General features: G+C 51.8%; 2 protein-coding genes across 15 annotated transcripts in view; one reads left to right on the forward strand and one right to left on the reverse strand.

Moving 5' to 3' along the window:
* PRR5L (proline rich 5 like) overlaps nucleotides 1-9,655 on the forward strand; it is a 146,403-nt gene extending 136,748 nt beyond the window's left edge. For all 11 annotated transcript variants that reach the window (XM_014729424.3, XM_070229319.1, XM_070229315.1 and 8 more), the window contains one exon: nucleotides 8,031-9,655. In XM_014729424.3, the coding sequence (XP_014584910.1) occupies nucleotides 8,031-8,425 (395 nt within the window). In that variant the 3' untranslated portion in view covers nucleotides 8,426-9,655. The remainder of the gene's footprint in view (nucleotides 1-8,030) is intronic.
* Nucleotides 6,063-23,529, reverse strand: part of TRAF6 (TNF receptor associated factor 6) — a 42,741-nt gene continuing 25,274 nt past the window's right edge. Inside the window, exon 7 of one of the 4 annotated variants that reach the window (XM_070229307.1) lies at nucleotides 6,063-7,747. In XM_070229307.1, coding sequence (XP_070085408.1) covers nucleotides 7,631-7,747 — 117 coding nt within the window. In that variant the 3' untranslated portion in view covers nucleotides 6,063-7,630. Of the gene's footprint in view, nucleotides 7,748-19,330; nucleotides 20,486-23,529 lie in introns of those variants that run through there. The other 3 variants (XM_070229306.1, XM_070229311.1, XM_070229310.1) reach the window with 3 other exon arrangements.

Below are 23,529 nucleotides of genomic sequence, written 5' to 3' on the forward strand. Positions count from 1 at the left end.
CCAGCGGCCAGCTGGGCTGTGGCAGGACTCCGCCACCAGCTGGGCCTGGCGCCCGGGACAGGAGATTCACTCCAAGAGGGGGTGCCTTCAGCTTTCAGCGAAAGTACTAATAATGGCTACTTCAGTCGAGTTGTAAAGCAGAGGCCTTGAGCCAAGGGCAGTCCTGGCCTCTGGGGCGTCGTCTGTCTCGGTAGGGGCAGAGAGGGAAGGGAATGGCCCTCTTTTGGTTTTATTATTTCCTCAAATGTGTTCTGAAACCCCATCCTGGCACCTTGTGAGGTGCTGCCGGTGTATCTGTGCACTAGTCCTTTGGCTCCTTGGGCGCACGGTCTGTCCCGTGAGGGGGTCACGGAGAACAGATGGTGGCTCATCAGCATACGCTTGCTCTGAGCGGGGCCACGGCAGGGGTGCGGCACGGGGACCCAGAAATCCAGGAAGACTCCCCGGAAGAAGTGACATCTGTGATGGGGCCTGGAGGATGAGTACAAGTTAGCCAAGTAGACTGGGAGGGCAGCCTGAGGCAGGCAAAGCGAAGGATCTTTGGGGGCCTTTCGGGGTGGGAAGAGCAGTGAGCAGGAGGCTGTGGTGTTGGAGGAACTGACAGAGCTTCAGAGCTGCCAAGCGGCCGATGGCAGGGGAAGCCACTGGACACAGATCACGTCCTGGGCACTGTGTGGGGTGGGCAGGGTTCCAGGCCACGGCGGGGGCGCTGCTGTTCCCATTTCATGGGTGAGGCAGATGAGGATTGAGGTCACGGGGCTGTTGGGGCCAGGATTCCGGAGCCCCAGGTCTGCACTTCCCCAGCTGTCCTGCAGGCTCCAGCCTCCCCCGACCCCACCCACTCCTGGAGGCAGTCCGTCCCTCTCATTCCTTAGCCCAAGAGGCATTGAAGGCCAGACATTTCACCTCCAACCTCTGGGCACCAAAAAGCTAAGGTGGCCGCTGTGCTGCCTGCCTCGTCGAGGACACTCCTTCAGGAGAAAGTAAAAAAGCTCATCCCCAGTAAAGCGGAGACGAGCATAAGTTTATGTTCATCCTGCTTGTGGGAATGAGTGTAGCGAGGAGATGCCTTGGACCTGAGGAGCCCCACACCCACCGTGGGCTCTGCCCCTCTGTCCGCCCTGGGCCTGGCTGGGGTGGGAGAGGTCACGGCAGCTGGGCCGATGGGCTCCAAAGCCACCGCTTATCAAATGCCTGTCACCTCTCAGCTACTGAGCCCGCGCTTGGCGTGGATTCATGTTGTGCTCGCTGCCGTCCTGCTGAGGGGTGGGTCCCTCAGGCTCAGAGTTGTTAAGAAAAGTCCCCAGGGTCACACATGGGGGAGGTGACCAGAGCCAGAGAAGTGGTTTTCACAGGAACCCCTCGCTGCACCAGGTGCCCACGTGTGTTGTGTTGACCCTGTGGGGAGTCTGGGGGCGTCTCTGTTCCTGCCAGGCGGCAGATGGGCATGAGGAGTGAGCTTCAGCCCTGTATGTGCAGGGCTTGCTCCAGAGAAAAGACGAGCCCGAGGCCATAGTGGAGTGAGTGTGTGTGTCCTCCCCTGCGAAGCTGTCACTTTTCTAGGGCCCAGGGAGCACGAGTGAGGACGGAGACAGTGATATCACGAACATGTGGACGCCAGGCCTGTGCGCCCTCCCTGGGTCCCCTGCTCCCCACTTTGCCCAGGTGCCGGGTCCTCATGCAGCGGGCGCCCGGCCTGCTCAGCGAAAGCCCTGGCCTCCTGCAGGCCTCCCGCCTGAAGAGCGCCCGTCCACGCCTGGCTTCTCTCTGGGGGTTTGAAAGGAGCCGCTGCTGTTGGCCCCGGTGTAGGGTGATGAGTGCCAGGGCTCAGAGGCCCTGGGCGGGGAGGAAGGAAGGCCCCGCCCCCTCGCCTCGCCCCCCCCCCCCCCTGCCGAGTGAAAGGCAGGGGGAGGCTGGGGCGTCAGCCAGTGCCCCCCTGCTCAAAGGGCCCCGCAGCAAGGGAGGGAGCAGGTGTTTAGGCCCTGGGGGTGCCCACCGCTTCCTCGGGCCCTTGATGGGAGGATCCCCTCCTTGAGGGGCAGGCACCGGCCTCCCCTGGTGCAGACAGCGAGCAGGGCGCTGTGGGCCCAGCGCAGGTCTGCAGGCCTCGGAGGGGCCCAGAGGCCGACCGGTGGGGAGGCAGCCCACGGTTTTCTGGGGCTGGCTCTGGAGTCTGGTGGGAGTTGGTGAGGAAGCACTGCCTGCCCAGGGGACTCGCACAGCCCGGCGGGCCTGTGGTCTCGGCGCTGCCCACACCCAGTCTTGGGAGCCAAAACACTCCGCCAGAAAGCAGAAGGCAGAGCCGCAGCCTCGCCCTGAGCCGGGGCAGGGGCCAGCGGAGGAGAGGGGCGGGACGGGACGGGCAGCTGGCCTTGGAGCCGCGGCAGCTCTGCAGCGGTGTGGCCTGCAGTCACATCTCTGGGCCTGGGGCGCTCAGAGGAGGAGGAGGCTGACCCCTGCGTCTGTGGTCTGTGGCCCCGGCCGAGGCAGCTGCATGGGCCACTCCAGGGAGAAGCTGTGCGTGCCTCCCGGGGGCCCCACACAGCATTCGGGCCCTGCTGTGCTGGGTAGTCCTGGCCCGATTATTTGTCAGTCTCCCCGTTAGACCGTGCGCCTGCTGAGGGCGGGGAGCGCGTGGGCCCCCGGTTCCCAGGCCTCACACCCCTCGCCTCTCAGGGAGTGAGTGAGCCAGTGGCCAGGCTGGGGTCAGTCGCTGAGTCCCTGTCAGGGAGCAGGCCCCTCTGAAAGGACCCCTCTGCATGACGGTTCCTCTCTGAACCCCCAGGTGCCCTCGTCTGTATCTCTGCCCCAACAGTCGTCGTGTGGGCTGGGTTTTAACAGTTATTTCAGGAGCCAGGCTCTGCTGTCAGCCCTGGGCTGGAATCCTGGCTTCCTCGCTGACTGTCATGGTGCTTTAGCATCTCGGCTTCAGGTGCCTTTTCTGCAGAATGCTCCGGAGACGATGTCAGCGTCAGTGAGGTGCCTCCCTTTTGGATACAGTTCCGAGCACATAGTGGACCCTACCCTCCACCAGACACACAGACACACACAGACACACACACACACACACACACACTCACACTCTGATCACGCGTGGCTCCACCCCCTGGGCCAGGCCCCACATCGGCTTTATGTTTCTCAGCAGCAAGCACGGCATTTTGCACATAGTAGCTGAGGAAATGTTTGTTGAAGGAGGGATGGGTTTCCTGAGACCCCCTCCCTGAGGCTGACCCCCCTCACTCTGGCTCCAGCTCTCAGTAGCAGGTGAAGTGGACGCTCCTGTCTGTTTGCTGCCCTGTTGAGCCCTCCAAGAGCTTCAGTCAGGCTGCTGGACGACGTGGGGGCACCTGTCTGCGACATCTTTCCTGGCTCCTGCTACCCAGCTGGGGCCCCTGGAAGTGATGGAATGAATTCTCACTTCCTCCAGAGATGCTGCATGTGTCTGCTGTGCACACCTGTCCCGTTCCTTTAAGCTGCCCTGTATCCCCTCTGCCTTTGTTCCAGCTCTTTTCTCTCCCTGGACTGTGTGTCCCCTCATGTCTGCCTGGCCCAGGTCTTAGCCACGCTGAAAGCCTAACATTAGTCCTGCTCCTTTCCAGATACCCGTCCCCAAGCAGAATCATTCCCTGGGTTGCCACACTCCCGTAAGACATCACTGGAGTCTCTGTGCACAGTAGACATTGTGGAGATGCTGTCTGCCCCTGTGGCCCTGTCATCTACACAGACCCCGCCCCGCTCCTGCCCGCAGCCACCTGGTCTCGTTAACACAGAGACCTGCACGCAGACCAAACAGTCTGGCCACTCTCCGGCCAGGCTGGGTGTAGGGTTCGGGCCACAGCACAGGTTTCCCACCAATCTAAAGTGTTGACTTTTAACAGCAGTGGGAGAGAAATGAATTGTTTTCCAGGGTGTTTTTTTTTTTTTTTTTTTAGTGAGGAAGATTAGCCCTGAGCTAACATGTGTGCCAGTCCTCCTCTATTTTCTATGTGGGATGCCTCCACAGCCTGGCTGATGAGCTGAGTAGGTCTGCACCCAGGATCCGAACCTGTAAACCCTGGCCAGCGAAGCGCAGCACGCAGAACTCTAACCACTTGGCCTTGGGGCCGGCCCTCAAGGGCATTTTTTTAAGGATGGTTCTTTAATGAGGTCCCTGCTTCTTTGAACTCTTCCAGTGCTTCTGTTTTATAGTTATCGATTTTTGTGATCATAAAAGTAATGCATGGTTCTTGTAAAGATGTGGGAACGTGATAGAAATGCGGGGCGTGGATGGCTGGAGCACACGTGCTTCAGGCAGAGCCTCTGCGAACGCCTGGCGTGGATTCTTCTGTCTTGCTTGTTCCTTGGCATTTTGTCTCCTATTTTTCTTCCCAGCGAGGGGGCCAGTGGCCAGCCTCCCCCAGACTACACAGCCTCCTGTCTGGTGCCTGCTGGGGGCCGTGGTTGCTGTCACCTGACCTCGGCAGGTGGGCCGGCAGCAGCAGCGTGGCCAGGCACACAGGGGGTGTAGTGGGGGTCTGGGCACTACCCTTTAGAACCGAGGAGCTGGTGGAGCCACAGTCTTCCCCTGTGAACAACGGGCATGACAACATATTGTCCTACTGCCAAACAGCTCCCTTGGGGCTCCGAGCCAGCAGACTTGGCGACTTATTCCTAAGGGTTAGGGTTTTGTTCTCTCGTCGTTGTTTGTATGTACATACGTGTGTAGATGGACATGTGTATGCACAGCACGTATAAACCGCCCGGTGACAGGCCCTGCTGAGAGCTGAACAGAGGGACGTGGCAGGTCTCGCTGCTACGTCCGTCCAGCAGGGGAGCTTTGGAAGTGACCCTAGTGTGTGTCAGGGCCCCCAGATCCAAGTAGAGAGCCAGGAGTAAACTAAAGCACACAGGCCGCGTCCCCAAGGCCTGTCCATAGCGGCACCGCGTGCTCTCCTGATCCTGTCAGAGCACCCAGGGCTGGTCTGCGCTCAGGCCTTTCTCCTTTGCTCCCTGCTCCGTCCCCTGCTGAGAGAGGGAGTGGGTTTCTTTTGGGGTCCTCAGGGTCTCAGGGGCCCTGCACTGGGTGGGCTGCTGGAAGGCTGGGAGAGGAGTGCCCCGACAGGAAGAGGGCAGCTGGAAAGCAGCAGAGGCCTGGCGCAGAGCCCCCCGACCCGGCATTCCTTACCCTACGCCCTCAGCCTCCTCCGCTGCGCTGGGATCTTTCATCCAGCTCACGCAGCCGACACGCGCCTCAGCGGGGAAGAGCCAGGTGCCTCCAGGGGAGCCACCCCAGAGGGAGCTTCTCGTGGAGGGGAGAGGAGAGGCCCTGGGAATTGCTGTGTGGCTGGTATCTATGCTTCCTCCTTTGGAATCTTCTCCCTGGGCTTCAGTTGCTTGACTGTTTCAGTTCTTCTCCCGCCTCTCCAGCCCATCCTCGTGTTTCCTTCCTCCTGGAGAGGCGGGGGGCTCATCGGTGAAGATGCTTGGCTTCTGGAGGTCAGGACCTGTGTTCCAGGCCAGCTTTGCCTCCTCTTAGTGACATTGGGCAGGTTACGTGACCTCTCGGTGCTGTGGCTTCCTCCTTTGTAAGGTGGCAGTAATGGTAACAGGACCCCCTTCCCTGGGGGGAGAGGGGTCACAGCAAGGTGCTTAGAGCAGCGCCCGCCCCTCTTCAGTGCTCCCGGCTGCGTTATCATCAGTGATTTAATCGTCGTTCTGGCAGCGTCCGCCCGCTGCATGCAGGCATACGAGAGATGACTTAACCCTTGACCCCTCTCTTCATTTTCAGAGGGGTCATGTTCTCTTTGAGGGCCACAGCCATCGGGGACTCCAGAGTTGTTATATCCCAAAATGTTTTTTCCTCATTTGAAAGAAATGCATGCACGTGGAATAAAATGTGGAAAATATTTTTTAAAAGGATAAAGGAGAAACTTTAAAAATCACTGTAATCCTTCTACCCAGAGATAACTACTATTAACATTTTGATGTATAAACTTCTTAGGTGTTATACATACGTGTGCATGTATGTGTGTGAATGCAACACCTGGTATAACCCCAGTTTTGTTTAAAAGAGGAAAAAAATGCATATTATAATAATAATGTTTATATTCTGCTTTTGTCACCAAATATTATTCTGTGAACATTTTCTTACATGCTCCAATACTTTGGGAATATATTCAAATTTCTATCTTCAACTGCAACTTCTTTCCCCAACTTCAAAATGGCGTGTCCGCTGGCTGTCCCAGCCCCTCCCCTGTGGTCCTGCCCCCGGCCTGGCGCTGCCACCGTCTTGCATCCTCCCCAGCCCTCGGCCCCTTGTTTGTTGGCGTCTGTCGTGTCATCTCTGGCATCGCCGGCCCATCCTCTTCCTCGTCTGGCCCCCATCACCACCACATGTCTGGGTCACCTGTCACCATGACTCTGATGCTAGTGCTGATTTTTTTCCACTTGTAATCCATATTCATTATAGAAAATTATACGTGGTCTCGCTGGCTTTCCTGACTTCTGGCCTCTCAGGCTCCAGCTGTGCTGGCTCCTGCCCAGTGAGTGTCCCTGAGGCCCAGCCCCCACCCCGCCTGCTTCTGATTGCTCACAGGTGGTTCCCTGGGGCTTTCGAGGGCCATCCTGTGGCACGGCTCCTCCCACCTGCTGGGGTGCATCTCCTCGCTTCGTGTGTGCTGGGTCCAGCCAGCCCATGGCCTGTGGTGCTCGGGGAGCCGGCCCGGTGGCACAGCGGTTAAGTGCACACATTCCGCTTCAGTGGCCCAGGGTTTGCCAGTTCGGATCCCGGGTGCGGACATGGCACCGCTTGGCAAAAAGCCATGCTGTGGTAGGCGTCCCACATATAAAGTAGAGGAAGATGGGCATGGATGTCAGCTCAGGGCCAGTCTTACTCAGCAAAAAGAGGAGGATTAGAAGTAGTTATCTCAGGGCTGATCTTCCTCAAAAAAAAAAAAAAAAGAACGCCACCACCCCCTCCTTTCTGGGAGCTCTGCTACTTTGAAGGCCCATCTCCAATGTACATCCTCCCTGGCAAGTTTCCCGATTGTCCCCCGGTGGCAAGCTTTTTCCTCTCTTTGAACCTCACACACATGGCTTGTCCTTCCCTCGGGAACTTCGCTGGTGATAGGTGTCTGTGTGCTTGCACGGCAGCTGGCCGGGCAACGTCTGCAGAGACAGACCTTGCTGGAAGGCCGGCTCTCCTACGTTCTAGCTGGGTGAGCGCGGGTAAGTTGTTACCTCTCTAGGCTCAGCATTCTCTCCTGTAAAGTGGGAGCTAATGATGCATCAAGACTTAGGTTCAGTTCTTAGGAGGATTCAGAAGATGAATGTATGTCAAGTTTCTGGAACGTGGTGAGGATTCAAGCAGCAGCAGCAGCATCATAATCCGTGTCCGGCCCTCGCTCTTCCTGTCTGCCTTCCTGGAGCCTAGCCCATTTGGTGACGGTGCTGAAGGCTGTTTGAATCCAGATACTGACTTGTACAGAACGTGGGTCTCAGACCGTCGTCCTGGCTGGAGGAGAGGAGCGTTGATGGTCCTGGCTCAGGAGGATTTGGGGGATGTCCCACTGTGCTAGCTTTGATGGCTGAGGGGCCCCCAGTTACCTCTTCCTCTGGATTTAATCTTAGGTTGACCCTGCAGAAGCCACCTCTAGCTGAATGGAGCTAGAAGACTTCTTTTAGAAGCTGGTCCAGCCAGTGCCCAGGTCTTCAGAGGAGACTGGTTGAAAGGGAATTCAGGGCAAATCCAGTGAAGCTTGGGCAGCAGCTGGGGAGAGAGAGATGCCCTTGAACCCAGTCTATCAGGAAAGTCCTTTGGTGACCCCTAATACGTGGGGAGGGTTGGTCGGGGGCAGCATCTGGCATAAACAGATAAAGCTGCAAGAGAAAAGTTCAGCCCTCCCAAGGTCGCCCCTCGCGTTGCCGCAGGCTGCACCCAACGCTGGTCCTGCAGGTGGAGCTGCCACCGCCCTCCTCCCGCGACAGATCCCGAGCTTTGGACTCCTGCTCTCTCTCCGCCATTACAGCCTTTGCTGGTTTTTCTCTTGCAGCCAGGCGCCACTCCCGGGTCCACCCCAAGGTGACTCTCCTGAACTACACCTCCCCAGTGACCACCGTCAGCCGGCCCCTGAACGAGATGGCCCTGACCCCGCTGACGGAGCAAGAGGGGGAGGCCTACCTGGAGAAGTGTGGCAGTGTCCGGCGGCACACGGTGGCCAACGCCCACTCGGACATCCAGCTGCTGGCCATGGCCACCATGATGCACTCAGGCCTGGGCGAGGAGCCGGGCATTGAGGACCAGCACCTGCTCCTGCCACCCAGCTTCTCTCCGCCCCACCGGCAGTGCTCCAGCGAGCCCAACATCACCGACAGCACTGAGGAGCTGGGGGAGGTGGCAGCGGGCAGCCAGGAGGGCTCGGAGCTAAACTGTGCTTCCCTCGGCTGAAGGCCCACCTCGGGACTTCCCAGCTCCTGCCTGGACGCCCACCAGGATGAGGATGCCCCGTCCCGGGCAGCTGAGGGACTCCTCCTTTGGGCCATGTTGCCTTCTGGCCTTTTGGGTTCGGGCCTAGTCTGAGTGCGCTGGGTAAATCCCTGTTGTCAGCCTCCCTTTGTCATGACTGTGACCGCTGCTCTGCAGACACACAGACCCAACTGCTAATGTTCACTTCTTGACCTCCAGCCTTGCCTGCCTAACTCACATGCTCACCTCCGGGCCTTTTCCCCTCAGATACTGGACTGCCTCATACTCCCAATGATATATCCCGTATCCCTGGCATTCCCATAGCAGGAGCTTGTCTGGGCCACACGCAAAACCATCCAGGATGTGTTGGCTTTCAGAGTCCCTTTGGGTTCCGGTGATGCGGAGCCTTACGGGTGACAGCGAGATACCTCTGCTCCCGTCTAGTGGAGTGTAGGTAGCCTGCAGCCCTACACAGCAGGGCTCTGGGGATGCGCCTTCCTTGTTTTAGTTTCAGAATTCCTGGGGAAGAGCTGCCGGCCTCGTGGGTGAGGGGCCACCCTCACCTCCATCTAGACCCTCCATGCTGCCTTTGGCATTTGGCTCAGGGGGGCCACAAGGGTGGGGAGAGCCCGTCTCCGATCAAGCCTCAGCATTTCCCTCTTGGGCTTCTTCCCAAGCTCAAGGAACTGACCTCCCCGGTGGCGTAGCTGGTGCCTTCCTCCCTCCCTCATTTCAGAAACTGACCATTTTCCTAGTGTGAGTGAGGGGCCAGCTGCTACCAACCAGCTAGTCTGTTCCTGGATTTGACTTGAATTTTTTTAAATGTGCATCATTTAAAAAAAAAATTGCAAATATTTGCACGTAGGATCTTGCACTGCTCATTTCCAACGGGGCGTGTCTTCAGACTAAAAAGTAAGCAACACCCCTAAGAACGGAGCCTGGCAGTGGGTGAGGGGAAAGTCCTCCGTGCGGGCAGGGCTCATGGGCTGCAGCTCTGGAAGCTGCCGGACTTGAATCCAGAAGGGCCTGTGTGTGTGCGTGTCATAGTCTAGAGGAAAAGCTGCTGCAGGGGTCTCAGCTTGCTCTGGGAGCCGAGTGGCAGGTCTCATTGCTTTCCAGAGGGGAGACGGGGAGATGTGGGCGGGGCCTTTTGGAGAGATGTTCGTTCCCTGGGATTAAAGAAGTGCCCGGAAGGGCCTGGAATTTCTCCCATGTGAGGTCTCAGAATGCTGTTTGGGGCAGTGGGCTTTGGTGCTGTGCCGGTCCTCCACAGTGCTCCCTCCGGGCCCCGGCTCTTATCCACCCTGAACCCCTCTTCTTCTCTTCGTATTTGCCTGTTGGCCCCACTGATGACAGCTCCAGAAAAAAGAGAAGGCTCTGGATCCTTCTGGCACCTTCTAGGTGTTCTCTTAGTCTCTCTGTTTGTGAAATCTCAGAGACGGGAGTCAGCTTGGCTTTGAAAGGGGCGGGAGGTGGCTGGGAGAGGATGAGGAAGTTTGAGCTGCCAGCGGGGGAGAGACCTCAGCACATCCAAACCTTGATGGCATTTCCCTTCTGGGTGAAGATCTGAAATATGACCTGAGTTGTGCTTTTGGTGGCTTGTAATTTGGAAATTCTGTTTAAAAAGTCGTTTCATTTTCATCCTTCTAAGAGAGTGATGGAAGAGAAATGTCCAAAAGAGATCTGAGAATTCCAAGCTAAGAAAAATCTGTGTGTGTTGGATAAAGTCCACAAATTGACTAACATGCATTTAGGAAATGGAATATCAGTAAGTAGCAGCAATATGATTTCTTCAACTGAGGGCTTTTGTCCTCCTTGGTATACGACAGCACTTGGCACTAGCATTTATTGATCCAGGCAAAGTAATTAATCGTGCTTGGATTTGCTTTTTTAGTTTGCAACATTCACAGTATATGTTTTTAAAATGTCTTTTCCATATACAAAATGCCCCTGATGAGGACAGCAGTCATCAGTTAAATATGTGAGCTCTTAGATCGAGAATGGGACTGTCACTTCAGACCCAGTGCACTTAAGTGCTGTTAGTCAGTTTACAACGTCACCTTTGAGGAACACCCCTGATAACTGGACAGTAAATATTTCAGACTGTACAGAAAAAAGTTTTCTTGATGTTTCTGGGCACGTTAGCCGTCAGAACTACTGCGAGAGTGACAGCTGTAGTGTTTTTAACCACTTTTTCTCCCCTTGATGAGATGAAGATTCATTTTTGTTATTGAAGCTAGGATCTTCCTGTGGCTGAGGTTTAATGACAGGAAGTGATCACGACTCTAAATTCGGAGTGAGCTCACAAGCCAGAAGCCTTTCATGTTGTCTGTTTCTAACACGGACTCAGTCACCAGCATTTTGTACACGTCGCCCTGCCCCGCACTGTGCGTCTCGCTTGCATGTGCAAGTGCGGCAGCCCATGAGTCTGTGTGTCCTGTCTGCACTACCTGAGCCTGCCTTCCCTGCCTGTGCCCCACGGTGGGCAGCGGCCGCAGCTCGCCGGTCTCCCCTGGGCTTTGTTGCTGTCCTTGGCTGCACCGGCAAGCCATTTCCTGGAGAAACCGCCTGTCTGCAGCGCCCTGGAAACACTGAGCAAGTCGGAGAGGGCCAGGCCTCTCCTACACCAGCTTGGTCTCTCCTCCTGGAGCGTTTGACCTGGAGGGAACCCTTGCTGTATTTCCTCACGGACTCTCCCCATACCTTCCCCTCTGATTCTGTCCGGCAGAGGGAATTTATAATATTTTCCTCTCCCGGGAGGGCTAGAGCAGCATAAGCCCGAGGGAGAGGTGACCTGAACTGAGCGAAGATGCTGGAGGATTGAGGGGGGCGTGTACATTTCGGTTGAGCCTTCAGAGGCTGTGAGGACGGAGAGGAGCCGCTGAGCGCTCGGCCTGCGTAGGTTTCACGGCGCGGGTGTGCCCCCGTGTTCTCTCACGCATCCCCTCATCGACCCACCAAACATTCGTGGAGCTGCCACTGTGCAGGCACTTTTCTTGGTCTGGGGATGCAGAGATGGACTGATGACCAAATGCCTGTCCTCTGGGAACTTACAATCTAACAGGGGAATCATGTCAATAGGATTTCAAATCATGAACTGGCTGAAATAAAGTGGCAGAAGAGTGACGAGGAGCGACGAGAGGGCGGCCTTAGGGAAAGCCTCTCCAAAGTTGACTCGAGCTGAGACCTGAGCGACAGGGAGCCAGCCTCACGTTTGCTTTGGTTTCCTAACTGCCATGACAAGTCACCACAAGTTAGTGGCTTAAAGCAGCACACGTTTAATATCCCTGTAGGCTGGAAGCCTGACGTGGGTCTCACTGGGTGAAGATCAAGGTGTCAGCAGGGCTGCCCTCCTCTCCTCTCTGAGAGACTCCATTTCCTTGTCCTTGCCAGGTTCTAGAGGCCGCCTCCATTCCTTGGCTTGTGGCCCCTTCGTCTTCAACAACGGCAGTGGTGGGTTGAATCCCTCTCGCATCGAATCACGCCAGCCTGCCTCCTGCCCCGCTCTTCTAATTTCAAGGACCCCCGTGATTCCATTGGGCCCACCCCCTAATCCAGGATACTCTCCATCTCATGGTGTCTGTGGGCACTGCCTCTGCAGCCTCCTCTGCTGACATCTCTCTCGGTGGGAGAAAGGCCACCACGTGGTGTACTGGGGACCCCAGGAGGGTGAGACTGCATTGGGCAGGTGGGGTCAGGGGAAGCTGGCTGGCCTGGCCCAGGGGCCTTTAAGCCTGACTTCCACCCACCATGGCCTGGACTCCCACGGTGACCACGATGCTGGAGTCCCTTGCTCCAACCCTTCTCTTACTTTCTGTGTCATGTGCCTGTCAGGCCCTCGTGGTTCCCTGTCTGGACTCCTACGATTTGGTACTTCCCGTATTTGTCTCCAGACCCCTCTCTCCCTATGGACACCACCAGCTGATCTTTCTAAAATGCAATCCCTGCTTAAAACTTTTCCCTGGCTTCCAACAAAATCCACGCCCCTGAACTTGACTCTGAGGTCCTTCCCCAGCTGGCCCCCACCTGCCTTTCTGGCTTCCTTTGCTGCCCTCTGACTCCCTGTGAACCAGTGTCAGCCTCACCAGGACTGGCACTGTCCAGGAAGCCGCCCTCCACCGCCACACCACCCCCCCCCCCACCCCGCGCCCGCGCCCTGCTGCGCCCACGTTCCTCCGGGGCCCTCCGCACCGCTTCTCCAGGGAGAAGGAGGCATGCGCCTCTGTGCCTTCTCAGTGCATGTGCTGGGCAGGGAGGGGTGTGGAGGACTTCTGGCTGCATGCCTGGGGCCTAGCAATACAGGGACAGTTCTCAGGGAAGTGCATTGACGAATTAGTGGGGTGGTGATGATTCTGGTCCCCACCCCTTCCCTCCCAGTACTTGCAGAAAGGACCTTCACCCGCTCTCCTTTCTCCTGTGGCAAGGCCCTTCCCCCTGCTGCTCCCTAAGCATGTTCCAACTGGGCTACAGAGTGGCCAGGTGACCTGTGAACACAGGGGGGCCACATCTGAGCCCTTCCCTGCAACCCCTCCCCTTCCTGCTCCAGCCACTGGCTGCCCATCCCTGCCGAGAGAGAGCCAACCCTGCCCCCAGGGCTGCTGCTTTGCTCCCGACCCAGCGGCCTCTTCCATGGCCTGTCCTCTTTCGGTCTGTGGTGAGAAATTCCTTTGGGGCCTTTGGGGCCTGGAACATGTGCCTGAGGGAGGGGGAGAGAGCTTGCCTCCCGCCAAGAAGTAAGAGGGAGAGTCCCAGGCCAGTGTGCTCGGGCTGCCCTCAGGATCCAGCACAGGAAGGTTCCGATTCTGCTGGCTGGTGTGCCCAGCACTGTGCTGGTCCTCATGACAGCCTTGCAAGGCAGTATCACCCCCATTTTCTGGAGGGGGGGGGGACCTGAGGCTTGAGTTCCTTAAGCAATGGAGATGGGACTCCACCCCAGGTTCCTTCACCCCAAATCTCCTGGCCATCCTATTTCATGTTATCCTGGCTTGACAGAAGGTGAGGAAGCAGAAGAGCCAAGCCAGGGCGTGATCTCAGCCTGCTACAAGGCGAGATGGTTTCTGGGTTTCCAGAAAAGCGGAGAAGCAAAGTTGCTTCTCTTGCTCTTCTCCAGCCACTTCTAGGAAAACCTCAGGGGATGGGGAGTGGGGCCGGGGGTGGGGACTCTGCTGTCCTGTACGGCGGACTTCTCATGTAGAAAAGATGTCAGAGGGGTTTTTTCCTTTAAAAATTGGTAAGTTTAAATTTGGCTTTAAAAATAATATTTTAATAAGTTTAATAATTGGTAATCGTTTAATAAATACAATTAATTTTGTCTTTAGAATCAATATTGAATTTAAGATACAGATTAAAAAACCTTTTTTAGGCTTTTAAGTTGAGCTTACAAATCTTATTATTCGAAGTCTAGCCGATTCTAGCAATAACTTTGGAGGTGCCTTTGAACAATGCTCGGTGCTGTTCACCAGCTCAGCTCAGCCCTTCAAACACGTGCATTTATACACTTCATGTGTTTCTTTCTTTTTTAAGTACTTCGGTTTTTCTGACAGCATACAAAATCTTCCCAAATCCTAAATTCTTATGGAAACTAATAAATTAAACTTACAAAAATAAGGGAAAATTTAAATGTTTCTATATTCTACTTAGATGTCACCATAAAAAATCACAAGTCTAAATTAACTGCTCAATTACACGTTTAAAGTGAAGTTATAAATCTCTTACTCTTTAAGCTTTCCATTCTTACATATCACATGTCTGAAACACCAAATATGCAGATTCCTTCTAACATAAAAATACCAGTGCTGTGGTTCTGCTCCTTTTAAATCTTCCTACACATAAGCCTGCCTCTCCGTGTGCTGGTGAGCTGTTTCTCTCAGCTTCAAGCCGTTTCTGCATTTGGGACCCTGGGGCTGGCTGGGATTCCACAAACCTGTCTCTTTGTTAGCTGGGTTCCTCCTGGGGTCTGCCAATGGGGCCGCAAGAGGGAGCCCGCGAGGCCGGTGGCCTGGGAAGGGTCTGTCTTCTCTGCTTCCCGTCTCTGTCATCATCGCCTGGCAGGGACAGTTGGGGACCAGCAGCTGCAGCTAGTTCCAGCTGGCAGTTTTCCACCCTCCCAGAGCCAAGCTCAGCGTCTCCCCTGGAGATGGCAGCACCGGCTGCACTGAGCCCTGCCCCCAACTATTTAAATTTCTATCCTCCGCAAACCTTTTCTCTTGTTTCCCCACTTCTAAAGGTGGTAATTACTTCCTGCAGTTACCACTTGTGTGATTCCTCTGTGTCTCCTGTTCGCCATTTTATTTGTCCAATACCAGATTAATAATTCTTTATATTAAATTCTCTCTGTTAAAATGACACATGTGGCTTTTGCCCCCCAACTAGACCCTGACTGATGGACCAGGGTTGAAAACTACACGCCCGCTGAAGACGACGACAGCCATCCCAGTTAACCGCGGTTACCGATGGCCAGAGCTGCAGACTTTCAGAGTGGTTCTTCTCACCCCCACTAAGGAAACCAAAATGTTTCCAGTCATTTGCTGATTGCTCCTCAGCATTCTTGAGATTCCTGGTGAGGCATACTTGATTCTTGTCAGCATCCCCAAGAGACACTGGATGCTATTTATGATTGCTTAGTCAACTTCATAATCTGAGAGAAGCGATCTCATAGGCAATTGTCTTACACAATTGTTCTTCAGTCTACCTTCAGAAGCATGCCCTTCTTACCAAGTCACTCATTTAATTGGATCTTAATTTTCTTGGTTCTTTTGGCCTAATAACCTTTGAAAAGGATCCTAAGCAATGTAAATATCTTGAACCCAATAGGCTCCTGAATTCTTTCATATTCTCAAGACCATATAACTTTTAACAAATACCTAAACTTCAGTCTGATAGTTAAATATCTCAGATCGCTTTGTCTGGAGTCCAACTGATGAGGTCATCCCATCCTCTGTAGACTGAACTAGGTTCAAGTCAATTGCCTGCCAGCAGAAACTTTTGCTCCCCACTCTCAGGCAGTTTTGAGAAGGGCTCAGCGAATGGAAAGAGCATAAGGCTTGTGGTTCTGGCTGTAGGGGAATAACTTGTATCAGATTAATCTTCCTGCCAAAATAGTTATAAATACTGGAAAAAATATAGAAAGCAACTGTTTGAAGGAATTGGAGAGTACCCATGCAGTGCAGGCAGGATCTGAGACGCTACGATCCCTAAGAGAAGGAGAAGTATGAAGGAGCGTCACATTTGTCTTGGTTTTTCCTGAGGGCATTTCCCAAATCACTGGATGGGGGGGGGGGGGGCGGTGGGCATTGGGGGAGCGCAGGGCAGGGAGGAATGGGTGATAGCAGAAAGCAGCAGCAGTCTTATTGCGCTGAGATCAGAGTTTAAGGCGGCCAGAGTAGCTGGAACTTGAAGGAAGAATGATGGAGAGGACTGAATGAGAAATCTGCATACAGGTTCCCCTCAAGTTGCTGGCTGACTCCTAAACCAAGCATGCAGTGAGAACTCTGGGAAACCCAGCAGAAAACAGCAGCTGAGAAGATGAAGAGCTGAACAGATTTCAGCTGCTGCTAATGGGGAGGAGACACAGGGGCTTTGGCAAACATCTTAGGCTTTTGGTTGAGACCCCAGAAGGGGCACATTCTGGGAGTAAAGGTCGTGCCCAGTAGCAAGATGGTAGACTAGAAGACAGCTATGTTAGTAATTACATTAAATGTAAATGGACTAAATGCTCCAATGAAAAGACAAAGATGGTTAAACCAGATTCAAAAATAACACTATGCTGTTTATAAGAGACATGCTTTAAATACTGGGACACAGAAGATTGAAAATAAAAGGATGGAAAAAGATATATCATGTAAACACCAGCAAAAGAAATTTGGGTTGGTAATTTAGAGTCATGCAAATTTCATACTGATAAAACGTTGATTTTAAAGGAAGGTATGAATTATAATACATAAATTATCATTTACTGGTCATCACCTATATGCCAAGCACCACCCTATTTCACATTCATTGTTTTGTGTAATCCTCTGAGCAATTTTATGAAGTAAACTTGATCATCCCCTTTAGGTGAGGAAACTGAAGCTCAGAGAGATGGAGCAATTAGTCTAAGGTCACACAGCTAGAAAATGACAGAGACAAGATTCAAACCGAGTTCTGTCTGACTTCTTGCTAAAGAGCTTTTAATCGCTGCTCTGCTTTCTGAGCACCATGTGCCCCGTAGCATGCTTGCTGCAACCAGGTGGAGAAGGCCACTGAGGCACAGGAGTACGTTCTCACCTAAGGAGAGGACATTCTGTGGGGACTCCTGGAACTCTAGATGGGAAACCCTTCAAGAGCTGAGAGAGGCTGTCCGTCTGACTCTCTCTCTGACACGCACTCACAAACACTTCTGTGTAAATTCTCTGCTGCTCTATACACTTGATCCCCCAAAGGTACAGAGGCTTCCAGTTCATGGACTACTGCAGTCTGACTTTGAATCTTTCAGGCTAAATTCTCGAGAATCTGGCCTGCTGCAAGAACCATGTATCCGTCCCCGATTTGGTCAGTCGGCCACCGCTGGGGAGCGCCATCTCACTGGGCTTCAGGCTTAGCTTCTGCTAAGCACCTCTGGTGGTGGAAGGGGAGATGCAGCAGTTCTCAGGGAGGAGAGGCTTCCGCTCCAGCCAGAATCTGTGCATATGCAGGTGGGTGGGAACCAGAGCAGAAAACCCCGGATAAACCCTCCCAAGCCGCCTCTAGCTCTGGTCTCCACCTGAAATGCAACGATGCCCCAGGGGAGGACAGGGAGCAGGCTCATGCAGAAGGGCTGGAGGAGCCCTGAGAGAGAGTGGAGGATAAAGGGGCTGTCGTGGTGGGGGGAGGGGCAGGGGGACTCCAAGGAAACCCAAAATGAAGCATTTCCTAAAGCGGGCAGTCTAGGCTGGAGTGCTCTCTGCCCTTGAGCTCCCAAAGGCCCTCTCTCTCAGGAGGATTGTCATCAACGCCCCTCCTCTTACTCCCTGGGCAAAGGGGAGAGCCTGCAGAGAAGAAGCCAAGGTTTGGGCATGATGTGCCACAGCGATGGACAGTCAGGATGATGGAAGGGCCCTGTGTGTCTTCCAGGCTCTGGGACCCCCAAGGATAATTCTGTAGCAAAGAAGTATAATAACAACATTTAATACTTATTCAGGGCTTATTATGGCCAAGCGCCAGTGTGATCCTTGCTCTCTCTATATTATGTCATTTAAACCTCATAACAACCCAGTGAGTTATTCATAGTTTACACATGAAGAAGCTGAGGCACAGAGAGGGTAGGTAAGTAGTCCAAGGCCACAGAGCTAATAATATGTGGCAGCACCAGCGCGTGAACCCAGGTAGTCCATCTCCTGAGGCCTCACTTTTAAACACTGTGGTAAATACTTCCTCCACTCTTTGGAAAATGTAATCTAAATTACCAAGCAGAATTACAGTCACTGAGACAAGCAAGAGCTTGCTGGGTGGCCCCTCAGAGCCCCTGGTTTCTCCACCCGAGGGAAATCCCCTCTGTGAGCCCCCCATCAGTGTGATGGTCTCCAGGAGGGTCAGCCCCCAAAACCTGCCACCAGGAGCCGGTGAGGACCAGTGGGGAGCGAACTCTGCGGAGAAGCCGGCGCTCACTATTCACAGTTTGAACCTCATTCTTTCCACTCTGTCACCCTGCTGCCACCACGGTTGGTCAGACCCTTTTCTGTGCCCAGAGAACCTAGCTGGGTGACCCAAAGGTTATTTAACCTTTCTTTTCTTCTGCAAAATGCAGCTAATTATGCCTACCTTGCAGGATTAGAGAAAAAAATATACACACGCATACACACACACACACATATATGCATACAAACATATATATACACGGGTATATAAATATATACAAACCTATACACACACACATATGCATACACGTGGCACAGCTTAGGCTGTCTCTGGGAGGGAAAATCACGACTGTTCATGGCAGCACTATGTGTACCAGCCCCAAACTGGAAACACCATCAACACCCTGGGCTCCATGAACAGACAGATGAAACAAGATCCATCCACACAGTGAAGCCATATTCGCCAGTAAAAGAGGAGTGAAGCACTGACATGCTCGCTCTTGTGGATGGACTTCAGAAGGTCACTCTCGGGGGGAGCAGCCAGATACAAGGACCACATGTCGTGTGAGTCCATTCACATGAAACGTCCAAAAGCAAATTTATAGCGGCTGATGATATTAGTGATTGCTTGGGGCGGGGCAGCAATGGGCTTACTGTCAACGGGCATCAGGGATCTTACTGCAGGGATGAAAATGCTCTGAAACGGCTGTATGATGATGGTGACACCACGTGGTTAAGTTACTAAAAGTCATTGAACTGTACACCCGAAATGGCATTTTTTTCCTTTTTTTTATTGTGGTGAAATATACATAACATAAAATTTGCCGTTGTAATCACTTTGAGGTGTATAGTTCAGTGGCATTAAGTATATTCGCATTATTGTGCAACCATAACCACTACCCATCTCTAGAATGTTTTCATCTTCCCCGACCAAACCTCTGTACCCATCAGACGATTACGCCCACCTCTCCCCAGTCCCCGGAAGCCGCCAGTCGACTTTCTATTTCTATGAATTTGATTATTCTGCATACCTCACGTAAGTGGAATCATACAATATTCGTCCTTTTGCGACTGGCTTATTTCACTTAGAATAATGTCTTCAGGGTTCATCCATGTTGTAGCCTGTGTCAAAATTTCCTTCCTTTTTAAGGCTGAATAATATTCCATCGTATGTACAGACCACATCTTGTTTATCCATTCATCTATTGATGGACATCTGTGTTATTTCTACCTTTTGGCTATTGTGAATAATACTGCTATGAATACTGGCATATAAATATCTTGAAATTGGTGGATTTTATGATATGTAAAACATATCTCAATAAAGTTATTTTAAAATAAAACAAATTATTTTTTCAAGACTTAAAGAGCCAATGGGTCCAATAAATGATAGATGCTGTATTTATCAATAACTTTAACAATGGTAACTTTGATCAATGAAGTGAGTTTTTAAAAATTAATTTAATAAAAAAGACGTTCTTGGTTTACAAAAAAGGAATAGAGAAAAGTACAAAGAAGAAAAGAAATATCTCTCAGCTCATTTAGAGATAACCACGGAAAGATTACAAACATTACTAAATTTAAATTTTACTTGAAATTAGAAAATGGAACTGAACTGAAGTGAAGTTGCTGAACTCCAGAGGTTTATTCACAGCACAGGTATTCATTTTTTTCTTTTTAAAGATTGGCACCTGAGCTAACAACTGTTGCCAATCTTTTTTTCTCTTTTCTTTTTTTTTCTTTCTGCTTTTTCTCCCCAAATCCTCCAGTACATAGTTGTACATTTTAGTCATGGGTCCTTCTAGTTGTGGCACGTGGTACGCTGCCTCAACGTGGCCTGACGAGCGGTGCCATGTCCGCGCCCAGGATCCAAACCAGTGAAACCCTGGGCCGCCGCAGTGAAGCAAGCAAACCACCACTCGGCCACGAGGCCGGCCCCTATTCATTTCTAAACTATGGTGCTAAAGCCAAAAGAAGTGATGAAGAAACACTGAGGTTGGGTTGGGACGTGTAGTTTTCTATTTCAGTTCATGTTTCTTGATGGTCAATATTTAATCCCCCAGTCAACAACTGTTTTGTAAAAATCAGACGATGTTTCTGATGCTTAAATAAAGTGCCCAAATTTTTAGATTAAAGACAAAAGAATACAGTTGAAAACCTTAGCAAACTTTTAGGATAAACTTCTAAGAGAAATTACTAGAGAATGACTAGTTTGTAAGCCAAGTAACTACAAAGATGGCAAGTCACTTATTTAAAAAGCAGGAGGACGTGACTGTAGCCGGTGTCTGAGGTAAACCCAAGGACATTCTACACGAACTCTGTGTGTCAGTCAGGTTTCTCCTCCCTGGGAATTAACTGGTTATGGTTTTTGAATATATCTGCTCCAGCCTGAATTTTCTCATCCAGAGGTGTGGAGTCCACACATTTCATGTTCTGCTATCTTCACTCACTGTAAAAAAAGAATTATTTAAAAGTTGGAAATAAGGCAAAAAGTTGGGCTGCTTGTCCTTCCAAAGTCATACAGAGGCATCATTTAACGAGTTCACCCAAGGCGAAGCCAAGGGTTATTTAATTTTCTCGCCGAATGTGTCTGTGTTTGACTTTGCTATTCATCATTTGATTATAGCCAGGTCCTGTGAAGTTAAGACATTAATTTGTGTTTTTCTATCTGGTAGGAAAGAGCCCTAAAGGTTATGGGGTTTTATTGGCCTGCAGGACACTAAGCAGTTTCTTCTGTAACCTAGCAATCTTATCTAACATTCTTGTTTGGAAAGTGCTCTTCCTGGTGGATTACATACGCTCTTTTTCCTCAAATGTGCTTGGGATCAGCTTTACCACCTAATGGTTCTGACGTAAGTTAATGAGTTTAAACAAAACCTCTGACACAGGTCCATTCTGTATTTGAATAAGAGCCGTGATTCACCATTTTATTATACTTGGACTCAGCTGATAGGTCTCCGACTATACTCTCCCCTCCCATCTCCAGTAATGACTTACGTTTTATGTTGCACAAGAGTCACCTGGGGAGCCTGTTCAGAAGGCAGGTTCCCCAGCCCACCCCTTGGAAAGTCTAATTCTGGGGGCTCAGCGTGGGACCATATAATATGTATTTCAATAAGCACCCCCAGGAGATTCTGAGGCTGGTGATCCTCAGACCAGACACCTGGAGAAAGCCCCCGGTGGACTGCGTGGTGGTGACGGTCCTAGTGCTGACTTGGGTCTCCCTGTTCGGCGTGGGCAGAGATGACTGGGGTTAAACGTCGAGGGCTTGGGATGGACTGGAGTCCAAGAGTCCATTTCCCTCAACTTCAGCTTGGAGGTGGCAGCTGACGGCAGACGTTCGTCCAGCCATTGGCTGAATCAAAACAGGTGCGGGGGCGTGGGGCCACCAAGAATCTGTCTATATTGAGGTTGAACCTTGAAAAATTGCTGATACTCAACTCTTTATTGGCCTTACAAAAATTGTGGTTTTGTATGGGTCAACTTAATTCCTCAAGTGTTTCCAATTTGAAGCTAATTTAGCAACCGTGTGAATATGACAACTGGGACGTGGAATTTCCCTTATTTGGGGAAAGTGCCTCATGGCTTTCATCAGACAAAGCAAAAAAATTAAGGCCTGTCTTCCCAGAAGAATGCATAAAGTACTACTTTTTGCAAACCATCTCAGGGGGATTTACGGACTCCTTAAAAGTCTAGGGACTCTATTTACAAACTTCCCGCTGATGGCTGCACTCTCTCGGGACGGAGCTTTGCTGCCCCCTGCTGCCACACGGCTCCTAACGCAGCTTGCTCTAGTCACGCCTGTCTTCCTGCCTGGAGCTTTGTGGGCGCTAGAAGCAGCTGTCCGCTCACACCCAGGGACAGAGTAGTCCCTTCTGCGCAGGATGGGCAGCTCAGGAGGACTTACTGATAACTCACACACTGCATTGGCTTCGTACAGGGTGTGGGGGAAGTTTTGTGCTTTGACAGAACGCTATGCATTGCCTACAGCACACCCTTCAGGGTTATCAGATTCTGACGCCAGGGAAGCTATTTTACAGCCCTGCCCTGTAGATGATGAGAGCAATGCCAAATAAGCCTTGTTTCTAGAAATGCAAATTTTGCCTTGTGGGGAGAGGTTCCCTTGACTTTCTTCCCGAGGAGGAAGCTGGTTTGCCTCCATTTGGACATCCATTTAAATATTCCTGGTCTGTAAGTGTGTCTTTGTTATAACATCTGCGTGGTCCCCTCATTAAGAGTTACATAAAATCTTTAACGTGCTCATTTGCTATCTATACAAGAGCCCTAATTTGACTCTCTTTTGAAAATTATCCCTTAGCAATGCCAGGCTCATAGTCGCTATCTCTGATTCCCATCTGGGATATGGCAGGGCTGGCTCTTTCCTTGAAAGCTTGCAGTCTGATTAAGGAGACAACATTGGCAGTAACTATGGAATTTTTAAGAAATCCGCCCCTCCTCCCCCACGCCCCCGCCTCCCACCTTCGATCAGGTAGCTCCCTACCTCACTGCCTCGGGGTGTATGGCAAAAACAAAGCAAAACAAAACAACAAAGGAGTTTGTAAAGCTTTCTGGATTTCGTTTTCCTAAAGCTTCAGTCGATAGAAGAATTTAGGAGCGGTGGAGCAGGAGAGGACGGCATCTGGAGAGAGAAGAGATCTGGCTTTTCCTCCATGAAACAATGAGGTGACCTCAGGCTGAGGGGAGAGCGCCAGGAGCAGCAGCCCCACAGGCTGGGCTGCAGGGGTGGGACGGAGGGGGCCCAGACTCATGGAACAGGGGCGGGGCAGGGCTGGGGCCGCAGCTAACCCCTGCAGACATTTGCCCATGAGAGAAACCGAGCCAGAGACAAAGACAGAGAGACAGAGAGAGAGAGAGAGACAGAGAGAGAGAGACAGACAGAGACAGAGAGAGAGAGAGTGAGAGAGACAGAGAGAGAGAGAGAAACAGAGTGTGTGTGTGTGTGTGTGTGAATGAATTTGGCCTCTAGCTTTCTGGGCTATTTTAAATCCTCAGATCTTGACTAAGACAAGCTGCATTCTGATAAACTCATTTGTGTTCTGGGGCTACATTTTAAAACTGAAAAAAAGAATAGAAAATATCAGAACACATTGGAGAGAGTAAAACCAAGTGTTGCATACACTTTCCATTTCAGTTGAGTCAGTGTGCATATTATTTATTCGACTAGCTTTGTCTATCTATGTAATTTACTGTGGGTAGTGAGCAAAAAAAAAAAAAAACAGATGGCAGAACACTGACCCTAAATGCATAAAACAGAAGTCAAATTCAGCTCTACTAGCTTGGTTGTACTCAGAAAACCTGCTTTCTTTTTCCTGTTTCACAATGGCTCCAAAGGAATATCAGATTAAGTCTGAAAGAAACTTTACCTCCAGGCTCCTATTCCAAAGGGAATGAGCAGTTACTTTGGGTACTTCTGGCGGGGCTTTGTCTACTTTATCTGGGCTCCTCGTGTCACATGAACAGCCAGGGGACAGG

Source organism: Equus caballus, chromosome 12 (genome assembly GCF_041296265.1).
Source record: "Equus caballus isolate H_3958 breed thoroughbred chromosome 12, TB-T2T, whole genome shotgun sequence".
NCBI classification, from domain to species: Eukaryota; Metazoa; Chordata; class Mammalia; order Perissodactyla; family Equidae; genus Equus; species Equus caballus.